Below are 22,774 nucleotides of genomic sequence, written 5' to 3'. Positions count from 1 at the left end.
GGGGACCGTGTGGGGCATTGAAATGAGCCCAAGGTTTAGTACCAGACGGTGCTGGGCTTCAACCTTGGTTCTCTGCTTATAAGCTGTGTGGCTTTGGGCAGGTTAGACAGCTTCTCTGAGCCCCAGTTTCTTTATCTGAAAAGTGGGGCCCTTTCCAGTTAGATGAATTGCCCTAATTGCAATGGTGGGCACTACTGCCACTTTCAGCCGGATTTTTGTTGTCGTTGCTGTGGGAGCCGTCCTGGGCACTGCAGGGTGTTAAGCAGCACCCCTGGCCTCTGCCCCCTGGATGCCAGTAACTCCCCCCAGCTATGACAACCGAAATGTCTCCAGATATTGCCAAGTGTCCTTTGGAAGGCAACATGGCTCCCTGAGTTACAGACCGACGGGGCGGGGCAGGGGAGTTGTTGGGAAGGTGATGGGCGCGACACATGAGCTAAGCTGGGTTCAGGGCCCCGAACTGCCTAGTGGGCTCGGCCTCATGCTGAGCATGACTTGCACCGAGGTAGGAGTTGGGTGGGAATGAATGGATTCCTGGGCAGTCCCCTTGGCAGGCGTGCTCTCTCCCTGAAGAGGCAGAAACATCTTCTCTCTCTCTCTCCTAAGTCGGGGTATTATATTCGGGGCCTCCCTTTGCCCACAGTCCGATTCCCTTTTAACCCTGGTTGTGGCTCTTCTGGGTTTTGAAGGAGGTAGGAGCGGGGGGGCTTTAAGGGCACCTGGTCCTTGGAGAGGCAGCACTCCCACCTCTGCAGCCCCACTGTCAGGCGCTATAGGAAATAGTTAAATAAACTCTTCCCATTGATCCCATTCACGCAGCAAATCACTGTTGGGCATCTACTGTGTTCCACGCACCACACAAGTCGTGGGGACCAGTGGTGGGCAATCGGGGCCCCGTGCCTGCTCCCAAGAAGCCCCCAGTCCTATGAGATAAATATTGTTCCCATTTTACAGGTGAGCAAACCCAGACTTGGAGACGTCACCTGTCAGCAAATTGGGCTGATGAGCTGGGAGGCTGGTGCAGGATAAGAATTCTAGGGAGAAAGCCAAGAAGGCGGCACCACCAGCTACTGTTAAAGAGGCTGATGTAAACTTGTAAGATATAGGATGGATAAACAACAAGGTCCTGGAGCAACAATATTGATTTTGGCTCCCAGACCTTCATGAACTTTCCAGCGGGACACTCCCTAGGGAATGCTGCCTTTCGGGGAGGCTGGTTTCCTGAAGCTCCTGCCTGGGGACCGGCTGCAGACCCAGCCTCCTCCAGGAATCACTCTTTGCTTTTCAAGATAACAATCTCTCCTGCGCGTATAGTTCTTTGTGGACGGTACAGCACTTCCCATGTGTGTTTTCCCTTCAATTGCCCCCCTCTCCACCCAGCCACTCGTACCATACAGATGAGGAAACAGAGACACCCAGCAGGGCATTGACCATGAAGTCCCCAGAGAGTGCAGAGCCAGGGGTCCCACTCGGGTCTCTGACTCCAGACTCCTGCCTTTGGCCGTTCCCTCCACTGTCTGAGGCTGATCTCTACCCTGGACTGTTTCCAAAACCCAAGCCTGCCTTTCAAGACCAGGACTTCCCCCCTGAAGTTCAGGGAAGTTGGCCACCTCCCCACCCTGGCAGCCGTGTGGCTTTGGTCTCTAGGCTGCAAGATGGTTCCACATCACGGATCCTGTGGTCTGTGAAAGCAGTGGGGCACAGGAGAGAAATTATGAAGCACTTCATTGTGCTTTACTTCATTACTTACTTTTTTTTTTTGGCCGTGCAGCGCAGGTTGCGGCATCTTAGTTCCCTGACCAGGGATTAAACCCAGGCCATGCAGTGAAAGCACCGAGCCCTAACCACTGGACTGCCAGGGAACTCCCCACTATGAATTTCTTAAATTAAATTTTTTAAATCAATGTAATATTTGTACAGTGCAAAAAACAAAAAAAAATCAAAGAGTACCAAATAGCTTCTAAAAAAACCCAGGAGTTCCTTGTCCAGCCCGTCCCCTCACCTGCCTGAGGCAATCTCTATAATACCGAATAACGTGCTTATTGCTCTTTCTGGGTTTATTAAATTCAGACAAGTTTCACTGACTTCCCATTATGAAATTCAGGCATTGCGTAATGGGGCTCCCTTATCGCCCACCTCCCGACCTCCCACAGTGCTCGACACGTTCTCTCTTATGACCCATGACCCAACTTCACAGTCAACTGGAATGGCTTCCTCTCCCCTCCACCCCTCCCTCAGAAACACCCTCAAGCTATAAGCCATCCCTCAAGGACTTCTCCCCTTCAAAGCTTCCCCCAATGTCCAATTTATCTAGATTCCAAGGGATGGTCTTTGTGGGGACGGGAGCAGGGCGGGCATGGTCTGCGCAGGGCTCTGACCTCCCGGGATGGCTCTGTCTTCCCTGGGGAAGGAGGGAGAGGACATCTGTTTCAGGGCCTCTGGGGTCCAGACATTTCCCAGAGGCTCTGAATCCTACCTCAGCTCCCCAGAATAGCCCCAAGGTGTCAGGTGGCACCTGGGGTATGGGGCAGATTAACTGGAAATGTCACTGGGATTGGGTTCAAGGCAGTCTGCCCTGAGAATCAAAACACTGCCTCGGCTTCGACACAGAGGCATAAGAGTTTTGGCGGGCTTCCGGCCCCCATGGACAGTGGCAGGGTGCCGGGCCTTCTTGCCTAACTGGGCAGCTTGGGGAGGAAGGATTCTCTTCCCCAACAGCCAACTAGGGCAGTTATCCTCAGCTCTCCGGAGGGGATGCAAGGAATGAGGGCCTTAGCTGATGCTAAAAATTCTCAAGGCTCCTGTACATGTACTGCTCTCATTGCCAGGACCACAGCAAAGAGGGTGAGATTATTCCTCCCTCCGAGATCCCTCCCCTCCCACTTTCCCCCTTAACCTGGAGGGCTTGGCAAATCAGCCCTAACTGGGGGCTCAGAGGCCCTCAGGGACAAATGAGCTCAAAACTCTCATTTTATAGCTGGGAAAAAGGAGGTCTAGAGAATTCCCTGGGGGTCCAGTGGTTAAGACTCTGCAGTTCCACTGCCGTGGGCCCGGGTTCAATCTCTCGTTGAGGAACTAAGATCCTGCAAGCTGTGTGGTACAGCCAAAAAAAAAAAAAAAAAAAAAGAGGTCTGGAGGGGGAGGGCACATAACAGGTTTTTGGCAGGACTGGGACCAAGACCCACAGTCTGATTTGGCCAAGGGCATTATAGTTTCGTTCTCGAATCCCAGGAGGAAGACTGAGGCACGGGAAGGTTCTTCAGCTTCATCCAGGCAGAGGGAAAATGGACGGCCCCAAGAGGAAGGGAGGAAAGCAAAGAGCATCGACTGCGCACCTAGCCCACGCCAGGCCCTCGGGATGCACCACCCCACTGAACCCTTGTAAACACTGTGCAGGAGTTCACCGTGAATCGCATTTTGCGGATGAGGAAACAGGCTCAGGGTGGTGGTCACAATGTGGCTGGACGAGGCAGAGCCAGAACACTGTCCACTCTGAAGTCAGGGGTGTTTTTGGCTCAGCGTGGACTCAGCACAGAACTAGGGTGAGACAGACTCAGATACATCCTTGGGGGCAGCCCCACCATCCTGGGACATTCAGAGCGTTCCTGCCTCTGAGGTGTTGCCCCTGCATGATTACTCAGAGCATGGGGCTCAGGGGCTCCTGGGGTAGATGCCTGAGGGAATATGGGACCCGGAGGGGTCAGATAGACCAGTGGGTCTCAAAAGAAACCCAATTTTCACTAGGATTGCTGGTGGAACAGGAAACGCAAGTTCAATGGGGTGAGTTTTTTATAAAGCTTTATTTCTGCAATGTAAACGACTGTCTTTTGTTCTGAGATTATGCCCTGCCTACTCTTTAGGTGTTAAAATGTTAAAATGATGGTGATAATTGACGGTAAATGGTTTTATTCCTGTCTTTTCTTTCTGGCCAAGTGTCAAAATGGTCAGGTTTACTATTTTTTGGTGGGGGGGGGGGGGAAGAGGGGACACTTCACTGACCCACGGAACCTAAATATCTGGAACTTGGGGCAGTTAAAGAAATCATTGTTCAGTGAGAGCACAGCCTCGGAACCCCAGAAGGATGAGCCTGGTCATTCATCACGTGCGGATTTGGTATCTTCGGACTCTCATGCCTGCAGCACCGAGAGGCTTGCTCCGAGCACAAGCTTAGAGTCTCCTAGCAGAGCCCTGCCTCCTCACAGTGCACTGTTTTGCCGTCCATCCCGAGTCTGCCATGCTTTAGGGTGGAAGTCTCGTTAGTGGTGTCGTCAGCCCCTGGGCATCTCCCTTCTCTGCCAGGCCTCTGGCCACTGCCCTTCCTGCTAATGTCCTCAGGTGTCCTTGTCTCTGTGGGGTTAGGTTTCCTCAGGGACGGTCACCTGAGACAATCTGGGGGCACTGTGTGCCCGTGAGGTGGACACACGTGCCAGCCCTCAGCTGCGACCCGGGAGGCTTGGGTTTCATCTCCCAAGGCCCCCCGAGGTTGTCCTGAGGAACCCCCCACCCCCAAGGCCAGGTACTCACTCCCTCGGTGAGGAAGGAAGGGCAGGTGGCCAGCAGTGAAGCCCGTTTGGGAATAAGCTCAGAAGCAGGAGAGCACTGCTGTTGAGCCTGCTTCAGTGGCTAAAGACACAGGGTTGGAGAAGGAGGGGCTGGCTTGGGAACTAGTTGTTTTGTGGGGACAGTTCTGAGACCCCTGGAGGATGTGAGATAATTGAAATGGTGGAGTGTCCCACAAACCACTTTCAGGGTTTGTGGGCTCAGGTAAGTTTTTGTTCGTTTTATTTTTTCTAGGAGCCTTGATTTTTCTCATCTGTAAAATGGGGACAATACTAGTGTGCATTCTCAGAATAGATGTAAGCATAGATTGAGATCATGATAGTAAACCACTTAGTACTGAAGCCTGGCACACTGTAGGTGCTCAGTAAATGCCACCTCTTCACCAAAGTCCCGGACACAGAGCAGGTGTTCAGAAAATAGACATTGTTATTTTTAAAGCACTCAGCACACAGTTGACTCTCAGTAACTGGTAGTTCCCTCCCCCTGACATGCGGCCACTCTATCAATGTGAAACTGAAGCTGGATGGACAAAATGACCCACTGAAATGTCGCCCTGGCTTAAACATTATCTGATTTAAAATTTAAAAAAGTAATACCTCCACTGCAGAGGAGTTGAGTGAATGAAGCTGCAGAAGACCACAACCTACGTGCCCTGGCATCCAGGGCAGGGGAGTGCATTGCAAATGGGAAGAACCCAGGAGGGGAATGATCCTGAGTTTTGGACCCAACCTGCCACTGAGTTGCTGTGTGACTTTGAACTAGTTCCCTAACCTCTCTGGGCCTCAGTGTCCTTGTGAATCAAATGAAGGGCTTGGACTAGGTGAGTTAAGGACCCAGGCTGCATCTTTGTGTCCCTGGGCTGGGTCTGGGGAAGGCAAGTGTGTAGCTTGGATTGTTGAGGATAGCACAGGTTTTGTAGACAGGTCATTCCCCTCACTATGAGAGTCAAGTTCTTCTCCAGGCTGCAGGGGAGAGGCGGGAGAGGAACAGACTTTGCTCTTTCTCCTCCATGGCCCCCAGAGCCTACGATGCGGACCCTGACATTGGGGTGAGTCGCTGGCAGACCAAGGCATGCCTCCTCCTGCAGCATCCCCACCCCAGGACATAAGGGCCTGGGCACGTGTGGCATCACTTTTCGGGCCTGCATTATTCAGAGGAAGCTCTGAGTGCCAGGTCAGCAGCACTGAAAACAGCCCAAGTGTCGTTGAGAAGAGCAGCAATGCCAGCCCCTGGGGAACAAAGGCACCCAGGCCATAGCCATGTCAACTCACCAATGGCCGTGAGGAAGAGCCCAGCCTGGTCGATGGGGGTGACCCCATCCTCCTCATAGTAGTTGACGGTGACCTTGACAGGGAGGGGACACATTGGGAGGGAAAGAAGGGCAGAGATCACAGATCACAGGCAGGAAGATCTGCAACGACCACCTCCCTCCCTCACACCTCACAGCCTGTCAAGCTGACCCTCTCTAAACATCTGAACCCTCTCCTCCAGGAAGTACTCCTGGGTTGGTGGGCTGTTTTTCTCAGGTTATCCAACTAGATATGGGACTCCCCTTTCTCAGAGTGCATCTGCATGGTGCATTCTGCTGCTTGTGGGGGCCGCACATCTGCCTTGGTGTGTGTCTAGCTGCCGCCAAGCAACGACGGGGCTTAGGTTGCTCTTACTGGATAACGCCCAGCGTCATCAATGACATGGGGCACACAGTGAAGTTCATAATTAGAGAACTTAGGGAAGAGAGAGTCTGGTCTCGGCTCCAGCACTTGGGCAAATCATTTTGCTGCGTGGGCGCTCAGCATCCCGTCTGATACACGATGAGACCAAGGATGTTTGTGGCTGTAACTTCCAATGATTCTAATAGTTCGTCATTCAGCAGCACACGATTTTAACCTGCCATGAAGTCATCATTCTATGATCTAACAACAGGCTGTCTAATACCATAGCCACTAGCTGCGAATGTTTATTGAGCACTTGAAACGTAGCAAGTCCGAACTGAGATGTGCTACAGTCGTGAAATGCACAGCAGATTCAGACTTGATGTGAAAAAAGAATGTAAACTAGTTACTTTTTTTACATTGATATCATGTTGAAATGATAATATTTTGATGATGGAGTTAAGGAAAAAATATCAAAATTAAGTCCCCCTGTTTCTTTTTGCTCTTTTAATGTGGTTGTTAGAAAACATAAAATGACGCGTGTGGCCCTCATGCTGCTTCAATCAATAGCGCTGGTCCAGCCTGTCTTGATGCCAGCACCGTCGGTCCCCAGTTCCCGCGGCCCTCGCAGGGGCGCCTCCCCGGCCACGGTACCTTGTCGCTGCTGGCCTCGGCGCTCGCCTGGCTCATGGTGAGCCGCAGCGTGGTGCTGGGCGAGAGAGGCCAGCGCTGCTTGCCGTCGGCGGCCACCTCCTCAGGCTGCCTGTCGTGCACCACCTCCACCTGCACGCGCTCCGAGTGCTTCAGGCTGAAGGTCTGGGCCCCGGCTGGGGCCGCGCTGTATGGAGAGAGGAGGGCGGTCACGGGGATTCCTGGACAGGTGGGACAAGGGGCTTCAGGAGAAGACTCCTGGAGGGACGAGGCTGTAAGGACACTCCCAGGCTGCCTGGTCTCCCTAGGGACCCAGCTGTACTGTAATCACCTGGTAGTGAAGAGGGCACTTGTTAAAACTACAGATTCCTTAAGTGGGGGAAGGGATAAATTAAGAATTAGGGATTAACCGCTACACAGTACTATATGTAAAATAAATAAACGACAACGACTTACTGTATAGCACAGGGAACTATATTCAATATCTTGCAATAAGCTACAATGGAAAAGAATCTGAAAAAGCCTATATATACACATATACGTGAACATATAACTGATATAACTGAATCACTTTGCTGTACACCTGAAACATAGTAAATTGACTATACTTTAATTTTTTAAAAAATCACTGTATTCTAATGAAAACATCTTTTGGCCTAAAAAAAAAATTACCGATTCCTTGGGCCAATCCTGTACCCACTGAGTCAGAATGTTCCAGGGTGGGGCCTGGCGATCTGAATTCTTAACACGCTTCCTCGTGTTTCTGACAGGCAACCAGCTTGGGAGCCACCTGATACTGTATGGGTGGAGGTCTGAGGCTCAGACAGAGGAATGAGTTTGCTCCAAAGAGAGTGCCAGGCCTAGAACCCTGTCTCCCAACCCCTGTCCAGCGTCTGAGCTGAAGGCCAGGAGACCTCGGCTGATAGAGACGAGGCAGGTGTCAAAGCGCTGGGTTTGCACAGAGAAGAAGCCTGGAACTCGGGTCTTCAAGGGGCAAGCGTGGGCTGGCTCTTTCACAAAGACCCCTACTTTCTGTCACAGCTTTCACAGCTTGGAATTCTCTCTGAGAGTCATTCCTTGGGGCTCTGGAGTGGTTTTCTATTGAAAGGGAAATAACTTTGGAATTCTTGAAAAGCCATCAAGATTTCAGGGCAGAAAACGAACTGGTTTGAGCTGCTTGCTATGGACTGAATGTTTCAGTCTTCCCAAATTCAGACGTTGAAGCCCTAACTCCCAATCTGATTGTAGTTGAAGACAGGGCTTTAGAAGATAATTAAGGTTAAATGAAGTCATGAGAGTAAGGTCCTAATCTGATAGGATTGGTCATCTTGTAAGAAGAGGCAGAGGGAGGAGAGGGGGAGAGAGAGAGGGAGAGACAGTGATCTCTCGTGCACCGAGGAAGGGCCATGTGAGCCCACAGCCAGAAGGCGGCTGGCTGCAAGCCAGGAAGAGAGTCCTCACCAGAACCCAACCATGCTGGTACCCTGATCTCAGACTTCCAGCCTCCAGAACTCTGAGAAATAAATTTTTGTTTTTAAGCCACTGATCCTGTGGCATTTTGTTTCGGCAGCTCAAGCAGATTAAGACACTGGCTTAAGGGGAGATAACAGGCAGGACGGGGAGATAGAGGAGGAAGGTACCCAGGCCTGACAGTTTTGCTAAATCTCCAGCCCCCCGTCTGAAGGTTCCTAAAGGCTGAAAGGGGCTCAGAGGGATTTGGGTGGATTCTCATGGGATTTGGGACTAAGATACAGGTACAAGTGTCTGCCTCAAAGGCACGTCTGCTATTTTGAAGGTCTGGTGTTCCTGGGCTCCCGAAGAGTCCTCCACTGTGATCGGGCATCAGAATCATCAGGGGGTGCTGTTTAAATCTTCACTGTTTTGAAGGCTACAGATCTGTGAATCCCATTCCCAGAGAGTTTGGCTGGCATGCCTGAGGGGCAGCTGAAGTTGTAAACAGTGACCAGGGTTGAATGAGAGCTTTGGGCCAGTGGTTCTCAAGGTTCAGGAGCAGTAGCAGTGGCAGCAAAAGCATTACCCAGAGGGCTCGTCGAAACACGGATTGCCTGGCCCCTTCTCAGCATTTCGGAAATTCAGTAGGTCTGGAGTGGGGCCTGAGAGTTTGCATTTCTACCACGTGTCCAGGAACTGCTGGTGCCGCTGGTCCAGGGGCCACACTTTGAGAACCACTGGTCTAGATGTGCAGCAACGCACTCTGGTGCTTAGAGCCCTGGGATGAGATGGCCAAGGCCCTGAGTGTGAGTTTGCAGAGGCCCCCAGGCAGGGTCTCTTCGATCCAGGCCATAGACTGTGGGAGTTACTGGCAAAGACCACTGGTCTCGGGCATTGGCAGGAGAGACCACTGGGCAATGGTCAGGCAGCCTGTGTCCAGGGCTGGGAAAGGAGCTTGTAAGAGAAGCTCCAGAACCACTCTGTTTCTTGTCTGTCCCCTTCTAAACTCCTCAGCCCATCATGGGGACACTTGTTGGCTGTGGTCTGCTGCCCTCCATTCACATCCAGCATTAGGAGAGGCACAGAGTCTGGGTAGAAACACCGGATTGGGAGCACATGTGCAAAAGATATGGGTTCAAGCCCAATTTTGCCGCTGACTTGCCGAGGGGGTCTTGAGTCTGTCCCTCGCTCCTTCTGAGTGTCTACTTGCCGACCCATAAGATGCAGGACGACCGCCCATCCCTCCTGTCTCTCTTTCTTCGGCGGGGACGGGGGAACGGGGTGCCTGCATTTTGCCTCATGGTGTTACCCCGGGTGTCTGTCTTCCTCTGCATTGTAAGCCCGCAAGGGCAGGGTCTGGTCTCCTCTAGGGCCTAGCACACGGCTGGCACATCACACACACTCAGCAAAGAGGGTGGAGCTGAGCAGGACACAGGTGAACCTTTTAGCAGCTCCAGGCAGCAAATCCCAAAAGGAGGTGTGGGTACCCAGGTGAGATGCTCTTAGGTGGCACATGGATGCACAATTTAAAAGAAGACTTATGTATTTATTAAATGTATTATCTTTTATGGCAAGTGATAAAGGTTGGGCATTTATGGTAATCATATAAGATCTCCACTTAAAGTTATAACAAAAATAAGAGTTGGTTTAAAGAAAATTTTTAAGTTAATGGTACTAGAGGTAGAATATGCTTTTGGTAAAAATTACGGGAGTCTGGGCAGTTGTAGGCTCAGATCTAGGAAACATTCCCCTAGTGAGTAGTCCTGGGTTTGACCATCAACCTGCTGGTGGCCTTGGGCAAGGCGTTTCTCCTCTCTCAATTTCAACAAGTGTAAAATGAGAGAATGGGACCAGGTCAGAGGTGGCTGGAGTCTGGGGAGCACAGAGCGGGCAGGCCTGGACAAAGGGGTAGGGAGGAGGTGCTGAAAAGCTGGGGATCTCTCTGCCAGATCCCCACCCTCCCTTTAAGCAGAGTCACGTTATTTCATCTTGTCTCATATAATGGGTTTCTGCATACAACTCTATTTAGAAAAAATGGCTTTATAAACTCACAGGGCAGGATAATCTTTAGGGCCTCGATTCTGACAATAGTGAGATATAAGTGATGCTTCCTGCCACCCTCATTCCTCTGAGCCAGTTAGAAACTAGAGGAGGCTGCAGAGGCTCGGGGGTTAACGCCCCACCCACACTGGAGCTCTGGGGACTCACACCCTCCCACCCCAGCAACAGTCCTGCTCTGAGCTGAGCAAACAACTATTCTTCCAGCAGCCCTGGCAGAAGCAACAAAGGCATCTATTGTCCCCCGTGGCTGTCCCCCGTGGCTCCGGATGGCTGCCTCCCTCCCTCCCCAGGAAGAACCTCTCAGAATCCCCTGCAGAAACCCAAGAGCCAGGGGCTGCCGCCACCTTGACTGTCCCTGGATGCTGCAGGGAGGGGCCTAGGAAGTTACGGAGGGAACTAGAGCAGGGATGGTGGTGGCCATGACCTCCTGCTTATGGAAAAGAGGCTAAAGATATGTAGATGGAAGGACAGGCTAGGACCACATCTGCACTGCCCCCATAGCCCAGTACCCAGGACGTGACCATGCTCAATATATATTCTGGGAATAAACGAATGAATGGACCCACCCTTCTTGGTTTCCCAAACTGTATTACCAGAGTGATTAAAAAAAAAAAAAAGAAATCAGGTTACCTGCCTGCTTGAAAATACTCAATGGCTCTTCAGTGTCTACCAAACAATAAATCCAAACTCTGTAGCCTGGTATCCGCCCAGTGGCATTTAGCCACCGCATCTCAACTGGACTCCCCAGCCTCACTTCCTGCAACTCCTCCCACCCTCTCAACTCCCTGCATGGTTTCATCTCACCATGCATTTTGCATATGCTGCTCCTTCTACCTGTAGTGCTTTCCCCTGACTTCTCTGCCTGGCAACTGCCCATCCCTCTCTGACGACTCAATTGATTTGTCTCCATCCATGTTTATTTCCCCTTGTGGCAGTTTATCTCCTTGAAGGTAGAGATTGGATTTTCTTTTTGTTCCAGCACCTGGCTTAGCACAGACACACGGTAAGTAAATGTTTGCTGCAGGAAGGGCTGGAAGAGGGGACTTGCTTATGTGGTCATTCATTCACTCAACATGTATTTATTGAGCACTTACTATGTGCCAGGCGTATACTAGGTCCTGGGGGGTAGAGCAAAAAAGATAATATGTTCCCGGGGCCCATGGAGCAAATGTTCCAGTGGAAGAGAAGGACTTCCGACGGATTACACAATTATGTGATTACAGCTGTGAAAATTGCTCTAAAGGAGACGTATGGGGTTCCATGAAGCCCTCGCCTGGAGGTCGAGAAAGGATTCGTGGAGGAAGTGGCACATTTGAGTTGAGGTTTAAATTTTACACTCTAAACGATAGTTAAGAATTAGTTAAATCAGTGGTTCTTAAATTCGAGTTGCATCGGCAACACCTGAAGAGCCTGTTAAAATACAGGTTGTCGGGCTACCCCCAGAGTTTCTGATTCAGCAGATGGGGTGGGTGGGGCCAGAGAAACTGCATTTCTCTCCCCCCCCCCCCAACTTTACTGAGGAAAAACTGACAAATACAATTGTATGTATTTAAAGTGTATGACAGGATGACTTGATACACATATACAGTGGGAGCAAAGTGCGTTGCTAACAAGCTCCCAGGTGATGCTGCTGCTGCTGGTCTGGGGACCAGTGTGAGAACCGCTGAATTTGGACAAAGCGAAGAGAGGAAGAGGAGCAGGGACTTCCAGGCAGCAAGGACAGCCTGGGTGATGGCCTGAGGTGGAAGCTAGCCCAGCATGTTCAACAAACTGGAAGGAGGTAAACGTGGCTGGAGTTTGGGAGCAAAGGGGAGGGAGAGGGGTGGGGGGAGAGGACCCAGATCATGGCAAGGAGCTGGCCATTCTCCTGCGGGCACCGAGGCTTCTGAGCAGGGGAGATGTGATCATTTTTGCACTGCAGACAGATCCACCAGGGTGCAGGGTGGGCAATGGATTCAGGAGTCAACCAAAGGAACATTGAGCAAGACTGGAAAGTAGTGTCAGATGTATTGATAGAAGAGGGATGTTCACTGTGCCTGGCCCAAGAGAATTCTGGGTGTTGTGACCTAATATCTGCTCAGCCCCACAAATGCTGTGTGGCCTCTAGGGAGCCAGTCAGCCTCTCTGGTCTTCGCTCAGTCAGTGGGGAGGGTCACCAGCTTGGCCTTGCGGGGCTGGGATGCTCACTCAGCCTGGGACTCGAGGGCAGTACGTGCCTGCTGCTCGCTGGCACCTGGCTCTCCCAGCTTGTCCGCCTGCCCTGGGCCTTGTTAACACCAGCGGGGCTTACTCCACAGTGAGCCCAGCTCCTGGCAGGCTGGGTTTAACACCCTGTCCTTGGGTCTTTGCAGGAATCGGAGGGGGTCTGTGGGTGCCAACCTGGCGTGCAACCCCATGGCGAGCACCCTCCAGGAGCCGCCTGGTGTGGTGGTGGCTGGAGGCCTGGGGTGGGTAGCTGGTCTGGACAGGGATGGGTGAAGACGAAACATGACTTTTGTCTTCAGCCAGCCTTCTTCTGTGCCTGGTAAGCTCAGCAGCCTCTCTCACTAGGCACTGGTGCCTCCAGCTGCCCAAGGTCCCTCTGCTGAGGGAAGAAACAATCTAATCTATGGTCACTCCCTCCGCAGACACCTTCAATGACTCCCTCCTGCCTGCAGAACAAAGTTTAACACCTGAGCCTGGCATTCAAAGCCCCAGTTTAAATGTATCCGCCCTCTAGTCTTACACTCCAGGCTACAGAAACTATGCCCTTTCTGCCCCCACGTGTCCCGACTTTCTTGCCAGGTACACTTGCTCCTGCATGGCCTGTCCTGGTCACACTGTGAACCCCTGTCCACCCTTCAGCTAGGTTGCCACCTCCTCCAGGGAGTCTTCCCTGATCCTATTATGATCCAGGACTCATCTCTCCCTCCCTTTGCTGGTGCTTCAAACAACACTTAACACTTGTTCAACATTTCTCTCCCATGAACGTTATAAACTTTCTGAGGCCATAGTTCATTATTATTTGTTTTGATAATATTATAATAAACCCAATACTAACTCCTGATAACCACTTACTGAGTATTATGTACCAGGCACTGTTTCATGCCCTTGGCCCACGTGACCTCAGTCCATCCTTTCGATAACCCCACGAGGCCTGTATTAATGTCATCCCATTTTACAGATGAGCATGTTGAAGCCCACAGAGGGCAAGCACCTGCTCTGAGTCTCAGGGACAGCCTGAGATGGGCAGGGTGTGGGGTAAACTCAAGTGCTCTGAGCTCCGGGCCTGGTTGCTCTGTTCCTGGGAGAGGATCCAGAGGTTACAGTCCTCCTTAAAGGTCCTTCAGGTAGGGACACCTGGTGGGGGAGGGGGACTGTCAGGCCTGGCTCAGGAGAGGATCAAATGAGAAGCCCCCTACTTATATTGCACGTGGGGCTCAGAGGTCCAGAGAGGGGAGACCAAAGGCTGGCTTCCTGCCCTGGGCTCCTGGGTGAGTGACCAGCATAAGCAGGCTTGGGCCAGTCAAAGCCCCAGGCATGGGGTTGGGCCCGGCTGGGCAAGACAGAGCTGTCTCCGAAAACTGGCCTCCCCCAAAGTTGAACAGGTGTGCCTGTCCAGCCGGGGGTGGGCCCTGGGGTGAGCCCCTGCCACTGTGCTCAGGCCCTGTGGGTAGGGAGGCAAGGCTCTCAGGGACCCCAGCCGTGCAGGGGGCTGTGGGCTCGAACCACAGGGTGCCAGCTGCCCCTTAGGACCCTGCCGCTGCCCGGGAGCCAGCCTGATGCCCAGGCCCTGGAGCAGCTCCTGGCAGGGCTTCCTTTGTAGAGTCGAGGGCTCTGGGTGTTGTTCGAATTTATGGGGCCACCTGACCTGGCCTGAATGCCACCTCCTGTCATTCTCTCAGGAGCAAGTGCTGCTCTGGCCAAACTCGGCCACATGCCCTTGACCTTCCACTGGCCCGTCCAACGGTATCCATCCCTTGAGGCCGGGGGTGGACAGCCCAGTGACAGGCCAACGATAGGCCAGTCCACATGCATCCCTGGCCACAGCCATCCATCCATTCAGCCAGCCAAGGGGCCCTTCAGTGACTTGAGGGCAGGAAGCTCACAGGAAGAAGGAAGACAGTGAGCAGGCAGAGGACGAGCCTAAAACACGAGCCCTAGCAGGCGGCCCGGCAGACCAGTCACGGGCCTGGTCTCCACACTACCGCCATTTACCAGCCGTGCCATCTTGGACAAACATCCCTTACCTCAGTTTCCCCCAAAATAGTACCTAACTCATAAAGTTGTTGTGAGGTTTAAACACATGTAAATTATTAAGTACACGTGAGATGCGTGGGCAAGGTGCCCAGAAGGCTGCCTGGTACAGAATAAGTTCGCTAGTAATATTAAGTAAATAATAAGATCTGCAAAGATAAAAACAATAGTCAGGAGGTAGGGAGTGACTGGGGCTTTGGGTCGGGCACTGCGAAATGGGGTGGAGTCAAGAAAGCTGCTTGGAGGAGGTCACTTGAGCTGAGACTTGCCCGGCTCGCAGAGGTCTGGGGGACAGTGTTCCAGGCAGAGGGAACAGCACCTGCAGAGGCCCTGAGGTGGGGATGAGGGGGGCGCATTCCAGGGCCAAGAGCATCCACAAAACCAATGTGGCCGGAGTGGAATGCACGCAGGGGAGTCAGCAGGAGATGGGGCCTGGCACCCTACGGGGAGGCGCCACGTCCTCGTTGCTTCAGGCCGGACTGCTGACCCTCCCTGGCCTTTGCCTAAGGATACCTTCTAAAACACTCAGACCAACCAAGAGACAGAGAGAGGGGGTCTGAGTGAGTTGAGGGAGTGAGATGGGGATGAATTTAGATTCGGCAGGTTCTCCAAGGCAGGATATGGAACTGCCCCATGCCCCGTTTTTCCAGCATTTTGCTGTGCTGACGTCTAGGAATTCCTGCCCTGGTACCACCTTTCCTATCTTCTGCCAGAGAGTGATGGGCAAGACCCTGCCGGGAGAAATGGCTGGCTAGCCTCTGCCTTAGGGTATCTCAGAGAAAGGGGCACAGGATCACCCCTACTTCCTACCTCATGGGCTCATCACGAGTCAAATGTAACCAGGAGAAAGCCCTGGAGAGGCAAGAGATAGTTGATACCATCGTCTCTGCTCTGAAGCTCCTGCAGACCTCAGGGTACGGGTCCTGACCTCTCTCCACCAGGGAGAAGGGGACACCGGCCCAATGGAGAACTCTCACGCCCCATGACAGACACGTGAACCAGGGAGGGATAGGAGAAGCTGTCTGCACAGCCTAGTCTGCGGGAGAGTCAGGCAGAGCGCGATCACCCCATTAATTTACTCCGAGGCTGCCCCTTCTCCAATCCCTCCAGGCTCGGGGGGTGTCCGGCCGAGGTGAGCGGGGAGGGTGAAACCGACATGGGGGTGCCGCTCACTCAATGTCCTCTCTCCAACTCCAAGCCAGAATCAGATGGGGACCCCGGCCAGCCCCAGTGGAGAAACGGCTGCCAGCTAAAGGGACCATCAGGGGAGATTGTGCGGGGACAAGGCGTACATGTGCCAGACCTAAGATAAGTACACTTCGGGGTGGTAGAAGGAAACAGCAAGTATCTTCAACAGTGATCGCCAAGGAAATCTCCAGAAAAAAAATCCTACTTCCTTCTTTCTGCGCATCTATTTATAGCTTGCCATTACTCAGAATGTGGCTGGGTCAGGTCATCATCCCCAAAGGACCAGTTTTGCTGGGAGAGGGAGGGTGACCCTCAGGGCCTGCTGAGGAAGGGGCAGGCGAGGCCCCTGCTGTGTGTCTGGAGGGGAAGGAGGTCGTGTGTACATCTCAGGAAAGGCGGCCCAGAGCCCTTGGGAAAAGGGGTGGGTGTTGAGGTCTCTTCACTTGCCTCTGTGACTCAGGAGTGAGGGGTCAAGACACTACTCCCTCACTAACTAGGCCCAGGGTCCACCAGACCTTGTCCCTTGGTGTCTCCTTGGAGATTGGAGCCCCTGGGGCATCATGTGGGGTCTTGGGTCAGGACCTATGTCTGGGTGGGGACGGGCTCAGTGGGAAGTGGAGGGTCAGTTGGAAGTGGGTGAAGTCTCCGGGGGCAGTGGGCTCATGGCCTGGGTGGAGGGTGGGAAGGACACATGCTGAGAGGTGCACCCAGTTCAACCTGCTAGTTTTAGGGTCACACAGGCTGGAGTGGAGATTCAGAGCCTGAGTTCTGACCCACACGGAACTAGACCTGAGTCCTGTGTGATATCAGGCAAATGGCTTCACCTCTCTGAGCCTCACTTTCCTCATCTACACAATAGGATGATCCTAGCACAGCCTCCAAGGTCTGTGGAGACGAAGAGAGGAGATAATGCATTTGGTCTGTAAGTGCTCACTAATATCTCCTGCTATTAATACTGACAGTCGCTCTTACCACTACAGCTATCAGGAGTAACAATGGCCCAGTCTCCTTAGTTTCAGAAGGGGCCTCTGTCCACTAGACCAGTGGTTCTCAGCTGGAGGTGACTTGGCCCGCCAGGGACTGCTGGCGTTGTCACAACTGGGGAGTTGCTACTGGCATCCAGGGGTTAGAAGCCAGGGATGCTGCTAAACATCCTACAACGCACAGGACGGCTCCTGGCGACAAAGAATTATCCAGCCCCAAATGAGCTGGTGCCGAGGTTAAGAAGCGCTGCTCTAGACCTGCGCCGTTCAGCACATACAGTGGCCACCAGCTACCTGTGGCTCTCGAGTGCCTGAAATGCGGTGAGTCCGCATAGAGGTGGGCTGTAAATATAAAACACACATTGAATTTCAAACACTTAGCAAGAAAAAGAGGATGTAAACTAGCTCATTAATAATTTTTATATTGATTACATACTGAAATGCTAATATTTGGGATATATTAGGTTAAATAAAATATATATTATTATAACTAAGTTTACCTGCTTATTTTAACCTTAAAAATGTGGCTACTAGAAAATTAAAAATTACACATGTGGCTCTATTTGTGGCTTGCATTCTATTTCCGCTGGACAGCGCTGGTCTAGACTGTACTGCTTCTCTTGGGGGTGGCGGAGAGTCTTAGGTGAAGTGCAGGTGGGAGGTGAGGGTCGCTGGGGCTGCGGCTGGTTTCTTGAGAAAGGACAAAGGGGATCATCACACGTCTGCCCCCTGCCAGAGTCCACATCTCCCCTGCTCCCTGCCCCTACGCGGGCTGGGCCTCTCTCTGCCAGGACAGAGGGCGGGCAGGGGGCCTGAGCCTGAACCCCTTCTTTACTCCTCACCCCTCAGTGGAGGCACCATGCCAGCCTTTCAGGCTGCACTGAAAGTGCCGCAGTGAACAAATAGGCGGGTATGGTGACAGCTGAGGCTTAGAGACCTGAGCGTCCTGGCTCCCGTCCCACTCCCTGGCAGTGCCTAGTTCGGACTTGGGGGGTGGAGAAGGGAGGGGAGCGCTCCCAGGCCACTGAGGCCTGGACCACACTCCAGTTTTGTGTTATGACCTTCAGAAACCACCCCTGAGGTTTACATGTGGACAACAGAAGCCAGGGGCCAATGAGTGGAGAGGGTCCCTGGTCTGCACGGTGACCAGGCCCTTTGCTCTCAGGGAAGACCAGTGCCTGATGAGGAAGAGGCTAGAGAGGGGCCAGCAGGGCCGCCAGGGCCACTGGAGGCGACAGAGACAATGGGCTGGGGAGGATGTGTGGGAAGACACAGGGATGGGGTTTGGTGGGGGGGCCTGAGAGAGGCAGGGCGCTCCAGATGACAGAACGATTTGGGAGCAGTAAGCCACTTTGGCACTTCCAGCTTAGCTCAAGGCACAGAGAGGCTCAGGGGACTTGCCCAAGGGTATCAGCATGGGGTCCCCACCCCTGGGTCCTGCATGCTCCCTCCTGTCAGCACTGACCCCTCCCACGCCAGCAGCGGGGAACATTTCAAATGCTTGGAACAGAGGGCTGCAGGATCCCACCCTGGACCCTCCACCCCTTCACTCACACCAGCCACACCTTCGCCAGACCTGCCCCATGCATGGTGGGGAGACGGGGCATTGCACTTGGGTAGCAGGGGATCCCTGACTTCAATTCCCCCAGCCCAGGTCCTGCTGTCTCAGAAATCCTGCACCCCACCAGGGTTCGTGGACAGGAGAACAGGGCCAGGGGGAACAGCATCCTGAACAGGAGAGCGCCTCTGACAAAGACTCCACCTCACACCCTCGGTCCCGAGCCCAGGGTGAAGTCAGGGGAAGGGGGACAGGGAGCTCATGGCCAGTGCCTGGCGACAGGCAACCACCAGCAGCCCCCACAGGGCGAAGCTGGAGCCTAGGCAACCCCTAGGGCCAGATTCCGCCCTTGGGCAGCTCCCCTCTGGCCCTGCCCCAGCCCCTGGCAAATCCTGGAGGAAGCTCAGCTGATCTGGGAGTGGAGGGAGGGGCTGGGCTGAGGCGGGTGGTGAGCCAGGAGGGTCTGAGGGCGTAAGGGAGGTGCTGAGGGGAGAGCGGGGAAGGAAAAGAGGAAAGGATGCTGGGGAAGCTGAGTGGGTGCTGAGGTCGTCCTGGGAGAGGGGCGGGAGAGGTGGGAAGACTCTGGTGAAAGGTCTGGCGCCTGGAAAGGAGTAGTAGGGGTGCTGGGGCTGTGTCAGGGTGTCTGGGAGGGTCTCCGGATTCCGGGGAGGCTGACACAAAGTTTGGGGGCTGTCAGGTTTCTGGGCAAGGTTCTTAGGATTTCTGGGCGCGGGGGCGTCGGATGAGGGACGACTCGGGCTGGAGGCAGGCTGTCCGTGTCCCCGAGTCTGGCGAGGGTCTCAGGATTTCTTGGGCCCAGATTTCGGGCCGAGCCCGGAGTCGGAGGGGGTCTTGGGCCGGCGCGGAGGCCCGGCTCACCTGTAGACATCGGTCCAGAGGTACGTGCCCAGCACGTACACCGCCTCCACGCGGCTCCCGTACTGCAGCCGCACCGTCCGCTCGCGCAGCATCTTCCCCGTAGTGCCTGGCCCCGTGCCAGTCCTCTCTCTTCTGGGTCTGCCTGGAGCACCTGCCGCAGGTAACCCCTCCAGCAGTCCGCGAGCGCCGCGGCTCCCCGGCTCTGCCTTTATCCTGCCGCCGGTGGGCGGAGCGGCCTGTCGGCCTCCTCTCGCAGTGGGCTGTGGGCCCGTCCGTCAAGCGTGGCCACGCCCTCCACAACTCTTCCCGCGGGGCCCCACCCCCAGGCCCCCCAGCCCTGCCCCTCCCCCCAGGCCCACCCCAACCCTCCCCCCCGCATGGTCTGGGTGATGTCAGCAGTTGCCAATTTCCTACTTTCACTGGTTGATTTGCTCATTCTTTCATTCAACATACTTTCGGTGGGCCCCCAGCTGGCCGGCGCCAGGACACAGGGCCAGCCGCCCCTCCGGGCGCCCCCCGGCCCTGCGGGGCAGATACTGCAAATGTGGAGTTGTCATAGGGGCGGGGACAGGAGGCGGTGGCTCAGAGCGAGCGGATGCGCTAAACCAGCCCAGGGTCCCGGACCTGAACCTTCTTAAAGGAGGGGTTTGCAAACTAAGGGGAAAGGAGGAGAGGGAACTTCCTGACCAAACCGGAAAGCCGGATGCAGCCTTCCCCCTCTCCCCGTTAGGCCCCCAACAATCAGATCAGTATTACAGAGGGAAAGGGGAGAGGGGTGGGAGTGGGGAACTCGACAGGCTGCAGGGCCAGAACGCCAAGCCAAGGCACTGGTGGGCGGCGACGGGAGCCTTGCCATGGCTTCCTCAGCGAGGAACGGTTGCCGGTGGAAGTGAAGGAGGCCATCTGGCTGCCCTGGATGGAGGTGCCCCTGGGCAGGGTCCATGAAGACCCCTGCTGGGGCTGCTGAGAGTGCTGGAGAGAAGGGGATTGATCTGACCCCTGTTGGTGGACTGAAATATTGATGTTCCCGTGGAGGGATAGTGAGGGGGCACCGTTCTGGCCCGGGCCACTGGGCGAAGGACGGTGCCCCTGCAGAGGTCAGTTCGTGTCTTGTGGAGGCTGAGGTTCAGAATGACACCCACTGGGAGCCTGAAGCAGCCCCCACCGAATCCCAGACCCTTCCAGCTCTGAAGCCAAGCCAGGGCCTGTTCAGATAATTCACATAAGACTGAGTGGTCCTTGGTAGAAGGGGCAGGAACTGATGTGTTCCTGACAGGGCGGAGGTTCTAAGAAGGACGTGGCAGGCTGGAGGGGATGCGTGTTTGGGAAGGGGGTATGTCTGCTAGGGGGATGGGAACCCTGGGACGGGGTGCGTCTGAATAAGAGGGTCGGGGCTCACAAGGGCTCAAGGCTGAGACACACCCAGACTCCTGACCCCAGCAGCCTCCTTGAGGCAGCCCAAATTAGGAGATAGCCAAGACCCCAGCTGTTCCTGGGTAGCCGGCACCTAGGAGGAATGTGGGTGGGGAAGGAGGAAGGCCTGAATCGGGCTAAGGGGGCATCCGTCCTCAAGGTGCACAGACCCAGGGAGATGCTGGTAGTTTTTGATAGGCTCCCATGGCCCCTGGGTGCACCGTCCAATCAGGAGGCAGGGTGACCACCTGCCAAAGAGGTAAAAAACTTGTGCAGCTCAGAGCTGACTTCGAGGCCTCCGAGGTGGGCTCTTATCCCGGCATCCCTCTACCAGAGTTACTTTTGAGCCCCTACTATGCGGCAGATATGGGGCGTATGCCAGGGTCCCCACCTTCCTGGACATCATAGAACACAGCACCCTCATTTCACCCACTGGGGCCCAGGGTGGGGGAAGAAGCACCGCACCCGGACCCGGGCCTGGGCAGGTCATCCCAGGAGCAGGGGAGTGATAACATCAGGCAGAGGTGGTGATTGCCAGGAGAGAGCGAATAACAGTGGGCCCTTAATGCGTTCTTTCTGCGTGCCAGGGGCTGTTCCAGCGGCACCTTTCATGCATTGGAATTAGATCATTATACCCTCCCAATAACCCCACCACTTTACAGATGAAGAAAGCGAGCCGCAAAAAGGTTCAAGAATTCGCCCTCGGTCTGGTCTCATAGCGCCTAAGAGCGGCAGAGCCAGGATAGGAACTTGCAGGGGTGCGGTGGGAGGGTTGGGGGTGGACGGCAGGGGCAAAGCAGGTAAGAGCCGGGAAGGAATGTTGTCTCTTAACTGGCAGAAGACGAATCCCAAGTTCTAATCCCAGCCCCGCCTTTGTGGAACCTTGGACAATTCACCCAGCCTGCCATTTGGAGCCCCATTTTCCTCATCTGCGAATGAAGTGATCTCTCCGCCCAGATGTAAGGATGACATGACATGAGACGATGTACAGAAAACACTAGCACAGTCTCTGGCACAGGCGAGCACTCAAGAAATGAAACTCCCTCTTCTTAAAAGAAAAAAAATCCCACCCAGGCCCGCTGACACGTGCTCCAAGGCTCCTGTCCCTGGCTCGGGGCCTGCAGTGTTGGGTCACGGCGCCTGGTTGGTGGGATGGGAGCCTCCGGGTGCCCAAGGGTTTAAAATAGCTGAAGTGGTCACAGCTGTTGGTGGATTCAGGGCCGGAGGTCTCAGCCATCACGGCTGCTCCCCTGGGGCCCAGAAGACCCACGCGGCATCTCATTGTGCCTTTTGGGGAAGGCCAGCAAAGGGCAGGCTTAGCTTGGGTCAGTTCTGACACCGACATGCACCTCACACCCCCAGCTCAGTCTGGCTCCCGCCAAGCAAGTGGCCAGAGAATCTGGGCTGGGAGAAGCTCGTCTGAGCTGTCTCTCGCTGTGCCAGGCCTTGAGGGGACGGGGGAGATGACCCAGATAATTCACGGGCCTGCCTTGTGCTCAGGTTCACTGATGGCATCATACATGCAAGAATTTAAAAAGGAAGAAATACACAAGTAATACCTGATCATTTTCTTTTTTTTTTGGCCTCTTCGCTTGGCTGGTGAGATCTTAGTTCCCCGACCAGGGATCGAACCTGTGCCCCCTGCAGTGGAAGGGCAAAGTCTTAACCACTGGACTGCCAGGGAACTCCTCTATCTGATCATTTTGGAAAAATAATTTTAAAAAAGGTCTCCCATGACCCCAGGGCTAGAGATGAGCATTGTGAACACTTTGGCATGTGATCTCACAGGGCCCACGCAGAAGCAGTCTGATGCTGCTGTGGGTGACTGCGCTAACTGAGTCCTAGGCTGGGCCAAGAGCTGCTCTAAGGGCTTCACATCTCTTAGCTCATTTAATCCTCCCAATGACCCTAAGAGCTGGGAGCTATTATTATCCCCAATTTGCACAGAGACATCGACCAGCCTGGCGGTGAAGAGCATGCATGACCTTTGGACTTGGCAAACCTGAGGTCAAGTCCAGCTCAGCCCCTCAATAGCTTGGGGACCTCTCTGGGCCTCGGTTTCTACCTCTGTATGGGAGATACTAGCAATACCCAGCCCACAGGGTTGTAAGGAATAACCAGCGGATACACAGCAAAAGGCT

General features: G+C 54.2%; 1 protein-coding gene across 1 annotated transcript in view; it reads right to left on the bottom strand.

The window, feature by feature from the left end:
• PADI2 (peptidyl arginine deiminase 2) overlaps positions 1 to 19,386 on the bottom strand; it is a 45,925-nt gene extending 26,539 nt beyond the window's left edge. The window contains exons 1-3 of the mRNA XM_033842491.2: positions 19,221 to 19,386; positions 6,867 to 7,050; positions 5,832 to 5,904 (exon numbers count right to left, since the gene is read on the bottom strand). Of these exons, the coding sequence (XP_033698382.1) occupies positions 5,832 to 5,904; positions 6,867 to 7,050; positions 19,221 to 19,312 (349 nt within the window). The 5' untranslated portion in view covers positions 19,313 to 19,386. The remainder of the gene's footprint in view (positions 1 to 5,831; positions 5,905 to 6,866; positions 7,051 to 19,220) is intronic.
• Between the last annotated feature and the right edge of the window lie 3,388 nt (positions 19,387 to 22,774).

Source organism: Tursiops truncatus, chromosome 1, assembly GCF_011762595.2.
Source record: "Tursiops truncatus isolate mTurTru1 chromosome 1, mTurTru1.mat.Y, whole genome shotgun sequence".
NCBI lineage: Eukaryota > Metazoa > Chordata > Mammalia > Artiodactyla > Delphinidae > Tursiops > Tursiops truncatus.
Note: the sequence above shows the minus strand (reverse complement) of the source record. Positions and strands in the feature narration are given on the sequence as shown.